Source organism: Canis lupus, chromosome 16 (genome assembly GCF_003254725.2).
Source record: "Canis lupus dingo isolate Sandy chromosome 16, ASM325472v2, whole genome shotgun sequence".
Classification (NCBI taxonomy): domain Eukaryota; kingdom Metazoa; phylum Chordata; class Mammalia; order Carnivora; family Canidae; genus Canis; species Canis lupus.
In genome coordinates, this window is record NC_064258.1 from 25,735,762 (window position 1) to 25,751,100 (window position 15,339).

Here is a 15,339-nt window from a genome sequence, read left to right on the forward strand (position 1 = left end):
AGTGGCCCATTCAAATTTAACTGTCAACAGCATTTGCAAAAAAACAACAAAAAAAAAACAGAAAACAAAACAAAACAAAACAAAACCCCAAAACCCAGTGATACTTGCTAAAGGATTCCTACTGTCATTAATTTGATTTAGAGTAGGAAAAAAAAAAAAAGAGAAAAAGGAAAGGCAGTTGATTATAGGCACTGGAAATTAGAAAAATTGTTTTAGAGAAAAATGAGTATTTCCAAATAATCCCTGCTGAGAACGGATGTTGAAGCCTAGAAAATGTGTTCTGACTCTATAGTTAATCTGTTTGTTTATTTGGCCTATCACTTTCTCAGCATCATTAGAAACTAGTTGGCATTAAAATATGGCGCTGGTCTTTGAGTCAAAAGATCTGGTCATTGTCTTTGCTGCTTATTTAATTAAGGGTCCCTGTGAGAGCTGACTTATCTCCCTGAACCTCAAGCTGCTTCACTGGTCAAATAGGATTTGGGAACAACTTAAAGAAGAAAAGATATGGAAGAGACAGAATGGAGTAAACCTCACTATAGCATACAAACTGAAAGAATTAATACTATGGATAAGAATGCCTTAGATGAGAAAGCCATGGACTTTAAAAGAAGTAAATTCCTAAAACTATTTCTTTTTTTTTCCTAAAACTATTTCAATAACCCCCAAGTCTTTTGTGAGAATGGATTAATTTTTGTTACCCTAAGGCCTTGAAAGCATCCGGAATGAGTGAAAGAGGGAGAAAGAAAAGGACATGGGAGAAAGGGAGAGGAGAGATGGGGACGGGGGGGGGGGGGGGGGAGAGATAGAGAGGGAGAGAGAGAGAGAGAAAGAGAGAGAGTAGTGAATGTCAGTGAAAGCTGCATGTTTTTGGTTTGAAGGCACCCTGAGGCCATATTCCAGAGGGCAGACAGGCAGGTGAGAATACTATTGCCTGCTGACTGCGTTATTCCCTTCTCTGGCTATGGACACCCACAAGGAAAAGCTGACGAGTAAAGCTTTGAGATATATTGATAGAGCCTGTCTGGTTGGTTGAAAGAGTACTTGTTCTAGTTTCCCAAGCAGTTATTTCCAAAATTTTTACTAATCCCTTTCTTCAGTGCAATGTTAAATCAGTTCTGACCCCAGAAGCTAGGGTGACCAACTCATTGCAGTTTGCCTAGGATTTTCCCTGTTTTAGCACTGAAAGTCCTATGTCCTGAGAATATTCTCAGTGCCAGGCAAACTGGGATGGGTGGTACCAAGCCAGAAGCTTGGAGAGATGAGTTCAGATGCTGTGCTAAACCAATCAGAGGAAATGGCTTCCTGTTTGAAAGTAAAATTTCCAGAATGATGTGCATAATTTGAATTCTTTAAAATACACGGAAATAGACCACCCCAGCTAATAGACAGAAGTTTGAAATAATACTGACTTTCGGTATATCCAGTTAAATCCAAAAGATAGGGAGATTGGGGCATGTGTCTATAGTTTGCCATGTTGCCTTTCTGCAATTTAGCCTTCACCTCCCCTCACTTCCACCCAGAATCTTGCCACTGGGTTGCTAGTGTTTATATTTATATTGACTAGTACTCAAGCCCTAAATGACACAATTTAGAAAAAACAAGAAAACTCTGCACTTTATTCACTTCTAATGCAAAGAGCATCCATCCATCCATCTAGCTATTCACTCATTTAGCAAAAGGCATGAGATATATACATTATGTGAGTGCCACCATGCAACTGCTGACTCATGGGGAGTCTGGTTATACATGTTACATTACAGAGTTGAGGAAGTGTTCTGAGAGAGGCACACACCAGGTGTTCTGAAAGTATTTTTGTCCTTAGATCAACTGAGGTTATCCTACCAGGAAGAAACAAATATAGGACAGAGATGCATATTATTCTACGCTATTACTCAAGACAACTTAACCAACAGTGTATAAATAGCTATTGAGAACTTGCTTCTTGACAAATATTATACAAGATGTAAAAGCGATATTGAAAATGATTCCTATTTTCAGGTGATGATTCTTAGAAATCAACTTTTGGAGACTGACTTGTTTCAGTCGTCTCAAGCATTAGAACAACAAATTTATTTTAGTCCCTCTGAATTGGCTACAGATCCATGATCTTCTGTTCAAAATACTGGGAACTGAATGTGTTTTGAGAATCCGAAATTTTAGGGCTTTAGATTTGTAATTAAGTACATATACCATATATTATATTTCAACAGATCTAAGACACGACTCCATGTTTAGAGACATTAATAATTCTATTGCAACATGTATGTATGTTTACACTGATTATATTATACATATTATATATTTTACTTTACATTTTATTTACTTATTTTTATTTATTTATAAACTTATATATACACTTATATAAATATATATGTAAAACACTTATATAAGTTATATATATATATAAAGACTATACATAGCCTCTTCTGAATTCAGGTCCAGTTTTAATAAAAAATGAATCATGAAGGAAAATTGAATTGTAGATGGTTTTAATTTTTTTCTGAATTGAAACAAAGAATTATGGACAGGTATGAGAGAAGATAGCACACACCAAAATATCTAGTATTGAAGTGCAATATTATGAACTAATTTCCCTTATACATGCACACATATACTCATAGGTGTACACAACTAAGATTATAAGGCACTTTTAAGAAATGTCAAATGAATTGTTCAGTTAGTAAATGTTTTGAATTTAGAGGTGAGAGAACTATTTCTTGTTTTGGTTGTCAAGGTCTCACAGAGCAAATGGAACTGAACAACACCCCGCAGGGTAGGTGTTTAGCTAGGAGGAGAGGGATGGTAGATCAGGCTGGGAATGGTGCCAGTCCAAGGTAGGCAGTCCAGTGCCTCTGCAGCTCAATGTGTACATGAGTTTCTGCTTGGGACAAGGGGTCATAATTGTTATTTAACTTTTATAATATAAATTTATAACATGCTGCTATTTTATAGCAACTTTTTTATATCTTGGAGAAATGGAGAAATTGATCAGGGTTTTAAAAATGCCAAGTAATTATTATTTCCTTCTGCCTCATAGATAAAGAGGTGGCATTTCAGTTATTGTCTACAAAATAATTGGCCCTGGATGTAACATGTGACTTTCTTTAATGCAAAGATCGAGGGAGACTATTATATAGCCATTTCAGACAAAATCTGGCAATATTTGTATTAGTGCTTCTCAACACTGGCTGTACTTTGGAAACATGGATCAGGTAGTGTGGGAGGATGCACTGGAGCATCCTGACGTTTGGCTCCTACCCTGAGATTCTGATATAATTGAACAGAATTGGTCTGGGGGACAGCCTGAACATGGAGATTTTTAAAGCTCCCCCTGGGGGGAAAAAAGCTCCCCCTGAGTTTAATGTTTACCCAAGGTTGAAAACTACTAGTTTTGATGAATGAACTCTTGGTTTTAAGTTATACATAGAGGAGATAAAGTCAGTATTTAGCTAACTATTTTTGCAATTAGAATAAACACATAAAGCATGAAATTTAAATAAAAATGAACTATACATCAACTAAAATGTTTTGTCATAAATGTGTTTTCGAACCAAACAATAATCTTTGCCCTACTTTGTATTCATTTTATTAGAATAATATACTTTTGCCAAAGAACTATGGTTGTTATGATCCATGCTCACACACAGATTTAGCATTATTATCTGGAAACTGCTCTTCCCATATAACATTATTTGGTTTTATCAAAGCCATAAAAGAGAGAGCGAGAGACAGTGACAGAGGGAGCTTCTATAATTCGTTCCATCCTCACACAATGGGTTTTAAAGAGATGGTGACCCTGAATTTCAACCTTGTGGAAACCAGAGACATCAGAGATTTACCAAAGATCACACAGCTCAGTGAGTGATGGAGTACAACCCAATCTTGATTTCTGACTTTGAGTCAAGGTAGTTTCCACTCCCTCATGTTGCTGCCTTTGTTTGCCTTTAAGGAAATATAAACTGGGTTGAGACTGGTGACAGAAATAGGGGCATAAGAAAAATTAAACTTTGGAGCTGTACACTGGGTAATAGAATTATTAAGGAGAAGAAGCTGCAATACAGATGCAGCATTAACTTACAATTTCTTGTGTGAAAGATAAGATTATCTTATTTGATATTCTATTGTGCATCATTCCTGCCAGAAATGAAATGTAGACTATCAATAGGTAAAATTGACCTCAGATGTTTTTAGGGCCCAGTTTAGAGAAAAATAAGTTATGCATCAAGAGTCAACATTCATTCTGATTGCAAACATTTGATATGTTTTCGATTGTCATAAAAACAATAGATGGATATAAATCCTCAGAAATTGATAAGGTTGCAGGAAACTTTGAAAGTAAGATCTAATTTCCTTCAGAGAAGTAGATAGAAGTCCTTTTGCATACAGGTCAACTGAGTATTTGTAGCTTTTACTAGCATTTCTAAGTCATAGCAGATGATATTGGGTGGCTGCTGGGGTGGTATGGCCCACTTTTAAACTTTATTTTCACATGGTGATATATGACTGAATCTGACAATGTGGATTTTAGGAGACATACTATTTCTCTAAGTCCCTATAGAGATAATACCATTTAGTTTCATGTAAGCTAGCTAAAATCTCTCTATCTGATGAAATCTCTGGATAGAGAAGAAAAGACTTATTGAAGATATTGCCATAATACCAGTCATTTCTTGAATCAAAATGTTTTTTAGCAAGTATTTATTTGTAGATTTGTTATTTAACTTGAAAAAAAGCCCACATAAAACTGATTTGAAAATTGGGAAATTGATTGAAATTTGAGGGAACTGAGTAAGTGTTTACTTAACTTGTTGTTGAGGTTCCAGATTTCAGCTTTTCCTTGCAATAACCCTAATGTTCATGGTTTTGCCAGCTGCACTCCACATTACAGGGTAAAGACCAATAGAAGGTATTCTATATTGCATTATGACCAATGGACCATATGAGAATTTAAATTGCTTCTTCTTTTGAAAATATTTGGATTAGAACCTTTTTCCAAAATTAAATTAAATCTATATAAAGCAAAGATGACTGAGGTCTAGAAAAATATATAAATTTGCTTATTGTAAAATTGCTTATTAGAAGTGTGTAAAGAGTCTTTAGAGGTAGGTATTGTAAGGAACGTTAGCCTTGGAAATTAAGGATTTGGTTTGGAGTGCTGCCTTTACCATAACTACATTTGTCACCATCAGTGAACCATTTGGCATCTCTCAAGCCCATCATGTAAGAAATGGAACAGGAATCCAAGTCATGGTTATTATAAGGATGAAAGCAAATTGTACGTTGTATGCAGAAGAAAAAGTTATTTTTACTTTTTGTTAGTAAACTCCTTCAAGTTAGGTTCTTTTTTGTTTCTGGGCCAAAATTCACTGAAAGCTCAAAATGGAATGTGTTAAATTAATAGCAGGGGCTGTGCAATCTCAAAATAGTGATATTATGCCTTTTCAGTTTAGATAAGCAACATCAGCTCTATACTGTTTGTCATTTGGTCTTTTAAAACAATATTGTACTTACAACAACAATTTTAGCAGGTATGGGTTGAAAATAACAATCACAGTAAACAGAAGAAACTGACAACAAAATTAGCAGGATTTTGTCAACTGGTACAATCTTTGTCACTGAAAGATCTGCTTCTATCACTTAGGAAAATTCTTATTTATTGACTATTTCCAATTGTAACACACAAATGTCTAATTCATCCATTCAGAATCTTTCAAGCCATCATTGTTCAATGTTTATTTCAAGTTTTGCCTACAATTTGTTGAATGGATCTGTCCGTTACCTCCAAGAGTTTATTTTTGAAAGTCTTACTTTTTTCCTAATGGGTGATCTCCTGAACCATCAGATTTAAGCATAACAATGTGAGAAATCTAATCTCAATAAATTAGGAATTTTCCGTTGTATCTCAGCTTCAAAAATGCAGGCTGGCAAAGATCATTTTCCTGCTTTCAGTAAACTCTGGATTTCAAGCTCTAGAATGAACATGAGACTCATCCATCTTCGAATATTGAAGAGAAGTGTACTCAGTAACGAACTAACCTAGCCTGTGGTTCTCTCTGGTTATTTTCCTTCACAGCAACACCCCTGAACTCACTTAAGCCTCCGAGGGTGGACACTGCTCCAGTGGTCGCATCTCCCTATCAAAGACGAGATTCAGACAGATACTGTGGACTCTGTGCAGCCTGGTTTAACAATCCTCTCATGGCCCAGCAACATTACGATGGCAAGAAACACAAAAAGAATGCAGCAAGAGTTGCTTTATTAGAACAACTTGGGACAACTCTGGACATGGGGGAACTAAGAGGTAAGCGAAACTCTTAATTTCTGCCACAAAACTGGGCTGTCTGAGAAAGATTGTCTTCACAGATTGCATTGGTTACTAAGGAAAAATCCAGGCTCATCTAAAAGAAATAGATGGAAAGAGAAATGAGCAGAGAGCTAGCTTAATTTTTGTAATCTCCTTCATTTCAAACTCTTTGTTATTTCCATATTTTTATTGAGTATTTTTCAGATTGAAGCCACTCATATATGAACTAGATATTTTTCTTCTGCTTTACCTTTTTTTAAGGGGGGCAGGGGCAGAGAGAGAATCTCAAGCAGGCTCCATGCTCAGTGCAGAGCCCAACACGGGGCTCAATCTCACAACCCTGAGATGATGACCTGAGCCAAAAGCAAAAGCCAAATGCTTAACTGAGTTATCCAGGAGTACCTCTGCTTTATCTTTAAACACCTTCACTAATGAATGCTTTTGTAGATGAGCAATATGAGAGAAGATGCTAAAAAGGCCAAGTAGCATTATCTTATTAGAAATTTTGTGCTTTTATAAATCCAACGGAAATGAAGCAGCATGTTGACTCTAATAGCTAAAACAAGCCCAAGTCCCTTTAATAGAAATATCTAGGAAGCTGAGGTAAGATGGTTCCACCATATGGTCAATAGCCAGCTTCCCAATCGCACCCTGCCAGATGTTTCCTTAAGTAATGGAAAGCATGCAGCTTTTGAAATTCGTATGGGGTTTCACAGAAGCTGCTGAGTAATGCTACTTGACCTTTTGAGCATCTTCTCTCAGGAACCATAGGATGAGGATCATTCCTGTGGATTCCTTAAGAAGACATATACCACATCGTGGGACTTAATAGGATCTTTTCTCATCAACAACCATTTAAACATTTTTCAATCACTTCAACATTTTTGATCAACTCATGTTGGCAGTGTAGAAGTAGTACAGAATCACATAAAATATTTTTTTTTCTGAGAAAATACATTTTTTCATGAAAATAATTTTGCAAAGGGTGCTATGAATACTATTAAGTGTTATATGGGCCAGATGAGCTTTTATGGGCTGGCCGAGAATCTTTATTCATAATAGCTCTAATAAGAATATTTGCAACTCAATTTTGAGAATGCAGTCTGAGTTTAAACTGGGTACTATGTGTGGAGCCTATAATTCCTTCCCTAACCTGGCTATGAGCCTCCAGGAGGGGTCATTGTAGTCAGGAAATGCCATGGTATAATTCTAGACCAGACAAGTGGGACTGAATATCATGCTGTGTGAACTAAAGACAAGCCACTTCTGAGTTTGTTGGTTGAGGAAGACTTCACCCAGGAAAGACATTTGAATGGGAATTAGAAATGTGGGTAGCATTTCAGCAGGACTTCCATGTGAGCAGATTCAAATACATACAGGGAAAAAGGCAGGAAAACATTAGCTGTAGCTGGCAAATAAACACGTTGCCATGAAAGAATCCTCTAATACCATATAGATTTAGGATTGGAGGTCCATTAGTACATCTATAGAGCTTGATTAGAGATGGATTTTTCCAAGATATGTAATTAAGAACAACAAATAAGAACAAACATTAAAAAACACTGTATTTCAGGTTTGTTTTTAGCTATAGAAAAACAACACAGGGCTTCATATTTCAGAATGTTGGATAATTTCATCACAAAGCTTTTCAAATTGTTGGTGCTATTGCTTTTTGTTGGGGGATTTCTTGTATTCTCTGTCTATGTCTTGTTAAAAAATACAGAAAAAGTCTCTCCATAGCTGAAGGCCTTCCCGAAACTCGCTGTTACTGGCAGATAACGAGTTGGCTCAGTGACTCCTTCACGGCAGGGCACTGAAGGAGAAAAATAGGGCTTTATTTATGTTTTGTGCCAGATATTATGACTTGTAGAAGAATTATTTCTAGAGCACATTCTTCTTGTCTATTTTGAATTATCAGTGCTGCATCTTTTATGTACAACCACATTTAATGACTTGGGCGTCTGAATTCTGTAACATTTGAGCAGCTTGTCTTTTATACAGAAGACAAAAAGGGCTGCTCTTTGACTTGATAACTCAATGTGACTATGACTCAGTAGCACATGAGATGTGATTAGCATTGAACACAATGTCCTTGAAACCAACCTTTCACCCACCCCAGGTGACATCTTGATATATGTTTATTCAGGCATAAAATATTGGAAAAGCTTGAGGAATAAAACAATGATGATAAATCAGCACTTTTACACACACCACACACATGCATATGCACATACACACCCACCCATATTTCTGGAATGCTTCTAATGCATTATTAATCAGATACTAAGGACAAAACTACTAATTAGTAAATATATCTATAACTTTTTAAAAACTTGTGTCATGCAGCTAGAACATTCCAGGCATTCTTTCTTTCATAGAACTCAGGTGTTTGTTTGTTTTAAGATTTTATTTATTTATTTGAGAGAGAGTATGAGCAGGAGGAGGGGCAGAGGTAGAAGGAGAAGTAGACTCCCCCCTGAGCAGGGAGCCCTACCCAGGGCTTGATCCCTAGGACCCTGGGATCATGACCTGAGCTAAAGGCAGAGGCTTAACTGACTCAGCCACGCAGGTGCCCTAGAATTTCTCAGTTTTTTAAACACTACAACTTTTACTTACTTATTTTAGTTATCCTGACTTATGTCCTTCTCCCGACTTCTATAGATTGTTAGATGGAAAACAGACATTTATGTCTGTTTTGCTCACTGATATGTTCAAAATGTCTAGAACAATGACAGACATAGAGTAGGTACTCAATAATTGAATAGATAACTAGGGGAAGCAAATACTTTTAAAATTCACCTAAAAGCCTACATTCTTTTTTTTTTTTTTTTTAAGATTGTATTTATTTATTCATGAGAGAAACACAGAGAAAGAGGCAGAGACATGGGCAAAGGGAGAAGCAGGCTCCCTGCGGGGAGCCTGATGAGGGACTCAATCCCAGGACGCTGGGATCACAACCCGAGCCGAAGGCAGATGCTCAACCACTGAGCCACCCAGTGCACCTGAAAGCCTTTATTCTTAACATGATAATCACTTTTATTTCTAAAAGGATCCTGACTGGATAATTTTAAAATGAAATTATGATTTTTTCTTCTAATTTTTAAAAATGATGTCTATTTTATGTACTGTGAAATGCAGGTATTAAGTGTCATATAGTTTGGGGGGTTTTGACATTGCAAACACCTGTATAACCCACAGCCCTATCAAGTTATAATTTATCCATCCCCAGAAAGGTCCTGAGTGCCTTTTCCTAGTCCATCCAACTTCCCATTCCAGAGAACCACTTTTCCTAATTTTTCACCTACATTAGTTTTGCCTATTTTTAAACTTCATATCAATGGAACAGACATATATTTTGTGTGTTGAGCTTCTCTGACATAGCATATTGTTTTTGAAATGTATCCATTTGTTGCATGTAAAGCAGACTAGCCCCTTTTTATTGCTGAATAGTATTCTGTTATATGAAAGTTCCACAATTTATTTATTCTCCTTTAAATTTGTATGTGTGTGTGCTATTTTGAATAAAGCTTTCATGAACATTCTTGTGTGTGTGTGTGTGTGTGTGTGTGTGTGTGTGTGTGTGTCACTTACCTGAGAATAGAATCATGGGGTCATAAAGTTGGGAGTATTTTTAACTATATAAGGAATTGTCAAAATATTTTCTGAAGTAACTGCATTCTTTTGCATTCCCCAAAGCAACATATACAAATTCCATACTCCCACCAATATCTGTTTTTGTCAGTTTTCAAAATTTTAGCCATTCTAGTAGGTATAGAAAAGTATTTCATTATGGCTTTAATTTGCATTTCCATGTTGGCTAATGATGTCAAACACTTTTAATGTGCTTATTGGTCATTTGTATATCTTCCTTTGTGAGGTATCCGTGCATGTCTTTTGTCTACTTTTAAAAAGTGTTGATTGGGGCAGTCTGGGTGGCTCAGTGGTTTAGTGCTGCCTTCAGCCCAGGGTGTGGTCCTGGAGACCTGGAATTGAGTCCCATGTCAGGCTCCCTGCATGGAGCCTGCTTCTCCCTCTGCCTGTGTCTCTGCCTCTCTTTCTGTGTCTCTCATGAATAAATAAATAAAATCTTAAAAAAAAATAAAAATAAATAAAAAGTGTGGTTGTCTTTTTATTGTTGAGTAATAATAGGAGCTTTTCATATATTATTAACACAAATCCTTTGTTAGATATATGCACTGCAAATATTTTCTCCTAGTCTACGATTTGGCTATTCATTTCTTTAAATAATGTCTGGCAAACAGACATTACTAAATTATAAAAGTCTGATTAATCTTTTTTCCCTTTTATGATCATTGCTTTTTGTGTCACATCTAAAAAATCTTTGCCTGCAACCAAGATCAAAGATGTTCTTACATGTTTTTGTCTACAAATGTCATAGTTTTAGCTCTTATATCTAGGATTATGATGTATCTCAAACTAACTTTTGTGTGTGACATGAGATGGGAGTTGAAATACATTTTGTTTTCATATATTTACCGAGTTATTTCAGAAAATTTGTTAAAATATCTTCTTTTCCTCATTGAATGATCTGAGCAACATTATTGAAAATCTATTAATTGTACATGAGTCTCTTTGCATCCAACTATTGTGTTCCATTGGTTTGTTTTGTTTATGCCAGTACCACATTGTATTGATTCCTTTAGTATTACGGAAGTCTTGAAATCAGGTAATGCAAACTCTCCAGCTTTTTCTTCTTCCTCAGTATTGCTTGGCTGTTCTAAATCCTTTGCATATCTATATAAATTTCACAGTCAATTTGTCAATTTCTACACAGAAAGCTTGTTGTAATGTTGAGTGGGGTTGAATTTAATCTAAAGATCAATGTGGGGAGATTTATTTTATTTCTTCACAATACTGAGTCTTCGATTCTGTGAAAATCCTATATTTATTTATTTATTTATTTATTTATTTATTTATTTATTTATTTATGATTTTTTCAAGTTCTGTTAGCAACATTTTGCAGTTTTCAGTGTAAAGGTTCTCACATTTTAAAAAAATTTCTTCAACTATTTTTGCTCTTTAATACTAATGTGGATTATTTATTTGGAATTTCATTTTTATGTGTTGATTACTGATATGGAAAATGCACCTGGTTTTTCTACATTGGTTTTGATTCTGTTACCTATGCATAACTTGCTACCCATTATTGGTATATAATTTAATAGCACAAGAAATTGTACCTTTTGTAGTTTTTGGTAGTCACATTATTTAGTCATTGGAAACTCCATAGAATTGTGTTAGCATTCTTGCCTTCCTTTGTTCAAGTGAGAAGTCGAATTTTAAAAATTATTCTTGTAGATTAGCAAAGAATTTTAAATGAGATTGGCCTAAATGGTTATTAATATGTATAACCTGGTTAGTGATTCAATGTTAGTGTTATTTGTTCCAGAAAACAGATGTCTCTACTTCCAAGTTTTAATTTAACAAGAAAAATAGTCACCTTTTTCTGAAGATGGAGTATAATGTAGGAAACAAAGGAAGTCATTGAATTATGAAATTATAAAATTCAATGATCACAACGTACTTCAGAGGTTTTTATAGTTTAAATTCTTCTTGCTATCATAAAACACAGATATTAGGTAGTTTCTTATTTAAAAATAGTGACAGTATAAAATGTGAAATTAAAGTTAGGGGGAAATAGAATATACATTTTGCAGCTCTTTATTATTTATTCTTTTAAACATTGTAGGGTAGAAAATGCAGTTATTTTGTTGCTTCAGAAGAAACTAGAAATCTGATGCAATTCTCAGCTGTAGACACAGAGCAAAGAACTCTTTTGAAAATTTGATAATGTTTCTGAGCATATAAGCAGGTAGTGTTGGAAAGGACATCAAACATCATTGAATTATACTCCTTTTGCCTCCCTCCCTCCCTCCCTCCCTCCCTCCCTCCCTCCCTCCCTCCCTTCTCCCTTCCCTCCCCCCTTGTGGAGCAGCATTCTGAGGCCCAGAGAAGGGAAGATGTGACTGTTACCCTTCTAAATTATGGCTAGACCCACAGCTCCTGATTGTGTGCACACCAATTTCTAGTGACTCATCATTGACTAAATAGAACTCTGAATAATTAACTCTTTAAAAAAAACAGTTGAGTTTGGGGACTTAATATATTTTTAAATACATATAGCTAGCCTTGAACTATAGTATAGAATGGGCACAGTCAACTCTCAGTTTTCTGGGAATGAATCACTTACAAAGTGCCTTATATAGCTTTAATAAAGGAGTTTTCCTCACATTCATGACTCCATCTCAACAGGAGTGAATATAGAAATGCAGAGAAATCATATTCACTATTCACAGGGACCTGGTATGGAGAAGTAAAGTTTTGTGAAGAGAAAACATATTCCCAGAGGGGAATTTATTACTCTCTCTATAAGGCAGTTTCTACCTTTACTAATAGGAATGGGGATTAATTTCCAAGGGATACAAGAAGCTTATATAGGACTTCAAATCATTAAAGTAGTATGAGTCAGAAAGCAGATGTACCTCAAAATGAACAGAACACCGGAGTAAGAGATTTTTACTCTTTGTTATTTCTGCTGTGGACTTTCAGTGTTTTCTGTCTCATATTTTGTCACACTTCCTTAGTTTGGTCATTGGTCATATCTCAGGGAGTAGACAGCTTAGTTCCATCATTTATCACCCCTCTATCTTCAGTTACCTAAGATACCTGTGCAGGGGGGCTCAGGCATTGAGTCTGCTTGAAAGTTTGTTCCAGTGGAAAGAAAGGTGCTCTAGGTAAGAAAAGTGAACAGGTTTTTTTTTTTTTTTTTTTAAGATTTTACTTATTGACTCATGAGAGACAGAGATAGAGGCAGAGACACAGGCAGAGGGAGAAGCAGGCTCGATGCTAGGAGCTCAATACGGTACTCAAATGTAGGACCCTTGGATCACCACCTGAGCCAAAGGCAGACACTAAGTTACTAAGCCACCCAGGTGCCCCCAAAATGAACAGTTTTCAAAGGCAACCAGTCTAAGTATTGCTATGTAAAAATTACCTCAAAGTGTAGAGCTTTAAAAAAAAAAAAAAAAACAATAGATTTTTAAATATCTGTTTCTGTGGAAGAATTTGGGAGTGGCTTGGCTGGGTGATTCTGGAAAATTTGAAAATATGAATGAAAGAAAGAAGAAAGAAAAAGTGACTCACTCATATAATGGCAAGAGGCCTCAGTTTTTCTCCTCACAGTACTTTCCCAGGATTTGTTTTACATGCTCCTGTGATGGTGGCCGGCTTCCCACAGAATGAGACATTTGAGAGAGATTGGGTGGAGTGCTTGAAGGTTGCATAGCATTACCTGCTTCACATTCTACTAGTTAGAAGTCAGTACTAGACCATATTCAAGGACTGGTAGAGCAGTAGACTCCATCTTTGAGGAGAGGATTGTTAGAGAATGTGGCAACATACTAAAACCAACACAGTCAGAAAGCAAGTGGACAACTGACCTATGTGATAAATACTGTTCTCTCATAGCCTTGTAGATTTTAGAGTGAAAAGCATCTCATCTACGGGTGAAATTAATATATGCAGTCAACATATCAAGTCAAAGATTTTATTTTATTTATTTACTTTTAACTAAAATCTAACAGAGATTTCTGCCTATCCTCAGGAGAACCAAGAAAGTACTCTGTCTTCCTCTGCCCAAGGTCTGGGCCTGGCCTGATGGATGTCACGGCTGGGGTCAGCAGAGACAGGACATAACCATACCATCTGAAGTTTGCTATCATCCAACAACCATCGTTTCTTCATCCAACAACCATACTCCCTTTGTGTTTGGCCAATTCAATATACTTGAAGGATTCAAAAGATTTGGGGACCAAATTAATTGGCGTTAACAACTTGATTGTGGGCTCCCAATCTCCATGTGAGTTGATAGAAACAGAAGTTCCAATCAAGATTTTAGAAACAGGAAGATTGTTACATGTTATTGCTTGGTTTCCTCTCTGATTCTTCCTTTATTCATTTATTCATTTTTTAATCATTCACTGATATTGAACTCCTGCTGTATACCAGGCAAAAAGTGTTGGCGATACTATGATGAATGAGAGAAAAAGGCCTCTATCTTGGCAAGAAGACAGAAAATAAAGAAGCATATTTTTAGCCTATGGCAAATGCTAAAGGGAGAAAAGTGGGGTGTTATAATAAATAATGAAGTAGGAGGTAGGTTCCTTTAAATGGGATGATTAGTGACAGCCTTACAGGGAAGCTGACATTTTAGACTGTGACCTGAATGAGGGAGAGGATCCAGACATGAAACACCTACACATTTTTTGCAGAGGTACTATCAAGTACAAACAGCCCAGTGTGGAGAAGGGGCTTGGCACATTTCAGGGGCCTATCGCATTAAAGGTAGGCAGAGTGCCTGAAGCTAATAAGGGATAAAAAGTGAGATTGGGTTTAGACAGAATCACATTGTGCAGATTTTAATGGGTCATTGTGAGAGTTTTGATTTATTCTAAGTATACATAGGTGTTTGCAGCTCATCTTACTTGTGAATTCACATGATCCACATTTTCTACTGAAGGGCTGGTTTCATTTCCACTCTAGGTTACCTCTCTTCCCACTGTCTTGCTTCCGTCATTCCTGTGAATACACCCTTTATCATACTTCCTTTGTTCAAGGCTGCATTTCTCATGCTTCTAGCAGATTTTTAGGGTAGCAAAACTTTCTGGTAAGAAATCCATCACTCATTCATGTTTTTCAGGGCTAAAAAAAACGAAATAGCAAAACAAAACAAAAAACCCTGGAGTTCCTTTAGTGTTTGAAGGAAAGAACAACTGACCTATGTTTCCTTCATGGTGTTGGCTGTAAGTGAGTGCTTTGGAGAAGAGAAAATGTGCTACTATGTAGTATGTGTTGTGAAGGACAATTACTTGGCACTCATTGAGTTGAAGAGGAAACAAACTCAGGAACAGCATATTGGCTACTGCAGAATAGCAGGGGTATTAAATAGGAATGTAGTAGGTGTATTCGGGGATATTAGGGGCAGTTGATTCATGGGAAAAATAGGTCTAACA

The 15,339-nt window shown here is 36.2% G+C and overlaps 1 protein-coding gene across 8 annotated transcripts in view; it reads left to right on the plus strand.

The window, feature by feature from the left end:
- ZMAT4 (zinc finger matrin-type 4) overlaps positions 1-15,339 on the plus strand; it is a 356,108-nt gene that overhangs the window by 203,880 nt on the left and 136,889 nt on the right. For 7 of the 8 annotated variants that reach the window (XM_025438880.3, XM_025438812.3, XM_025438949.3 and 4 more), the window contains one exon: positions 6,077-6,304. In XM_025438880.3, coding sequence (XP_025294665.1) covers positions 6,077-6,304 — 228 coding nt within the window. Of the gene's footprint in view, positions 1-6,076; positions 6,305-13,931; positions 14,423-15,339 lie in introns of those variants that run through there. The other variant, XM_035699722.2, reaches the window with a different exon arrangement.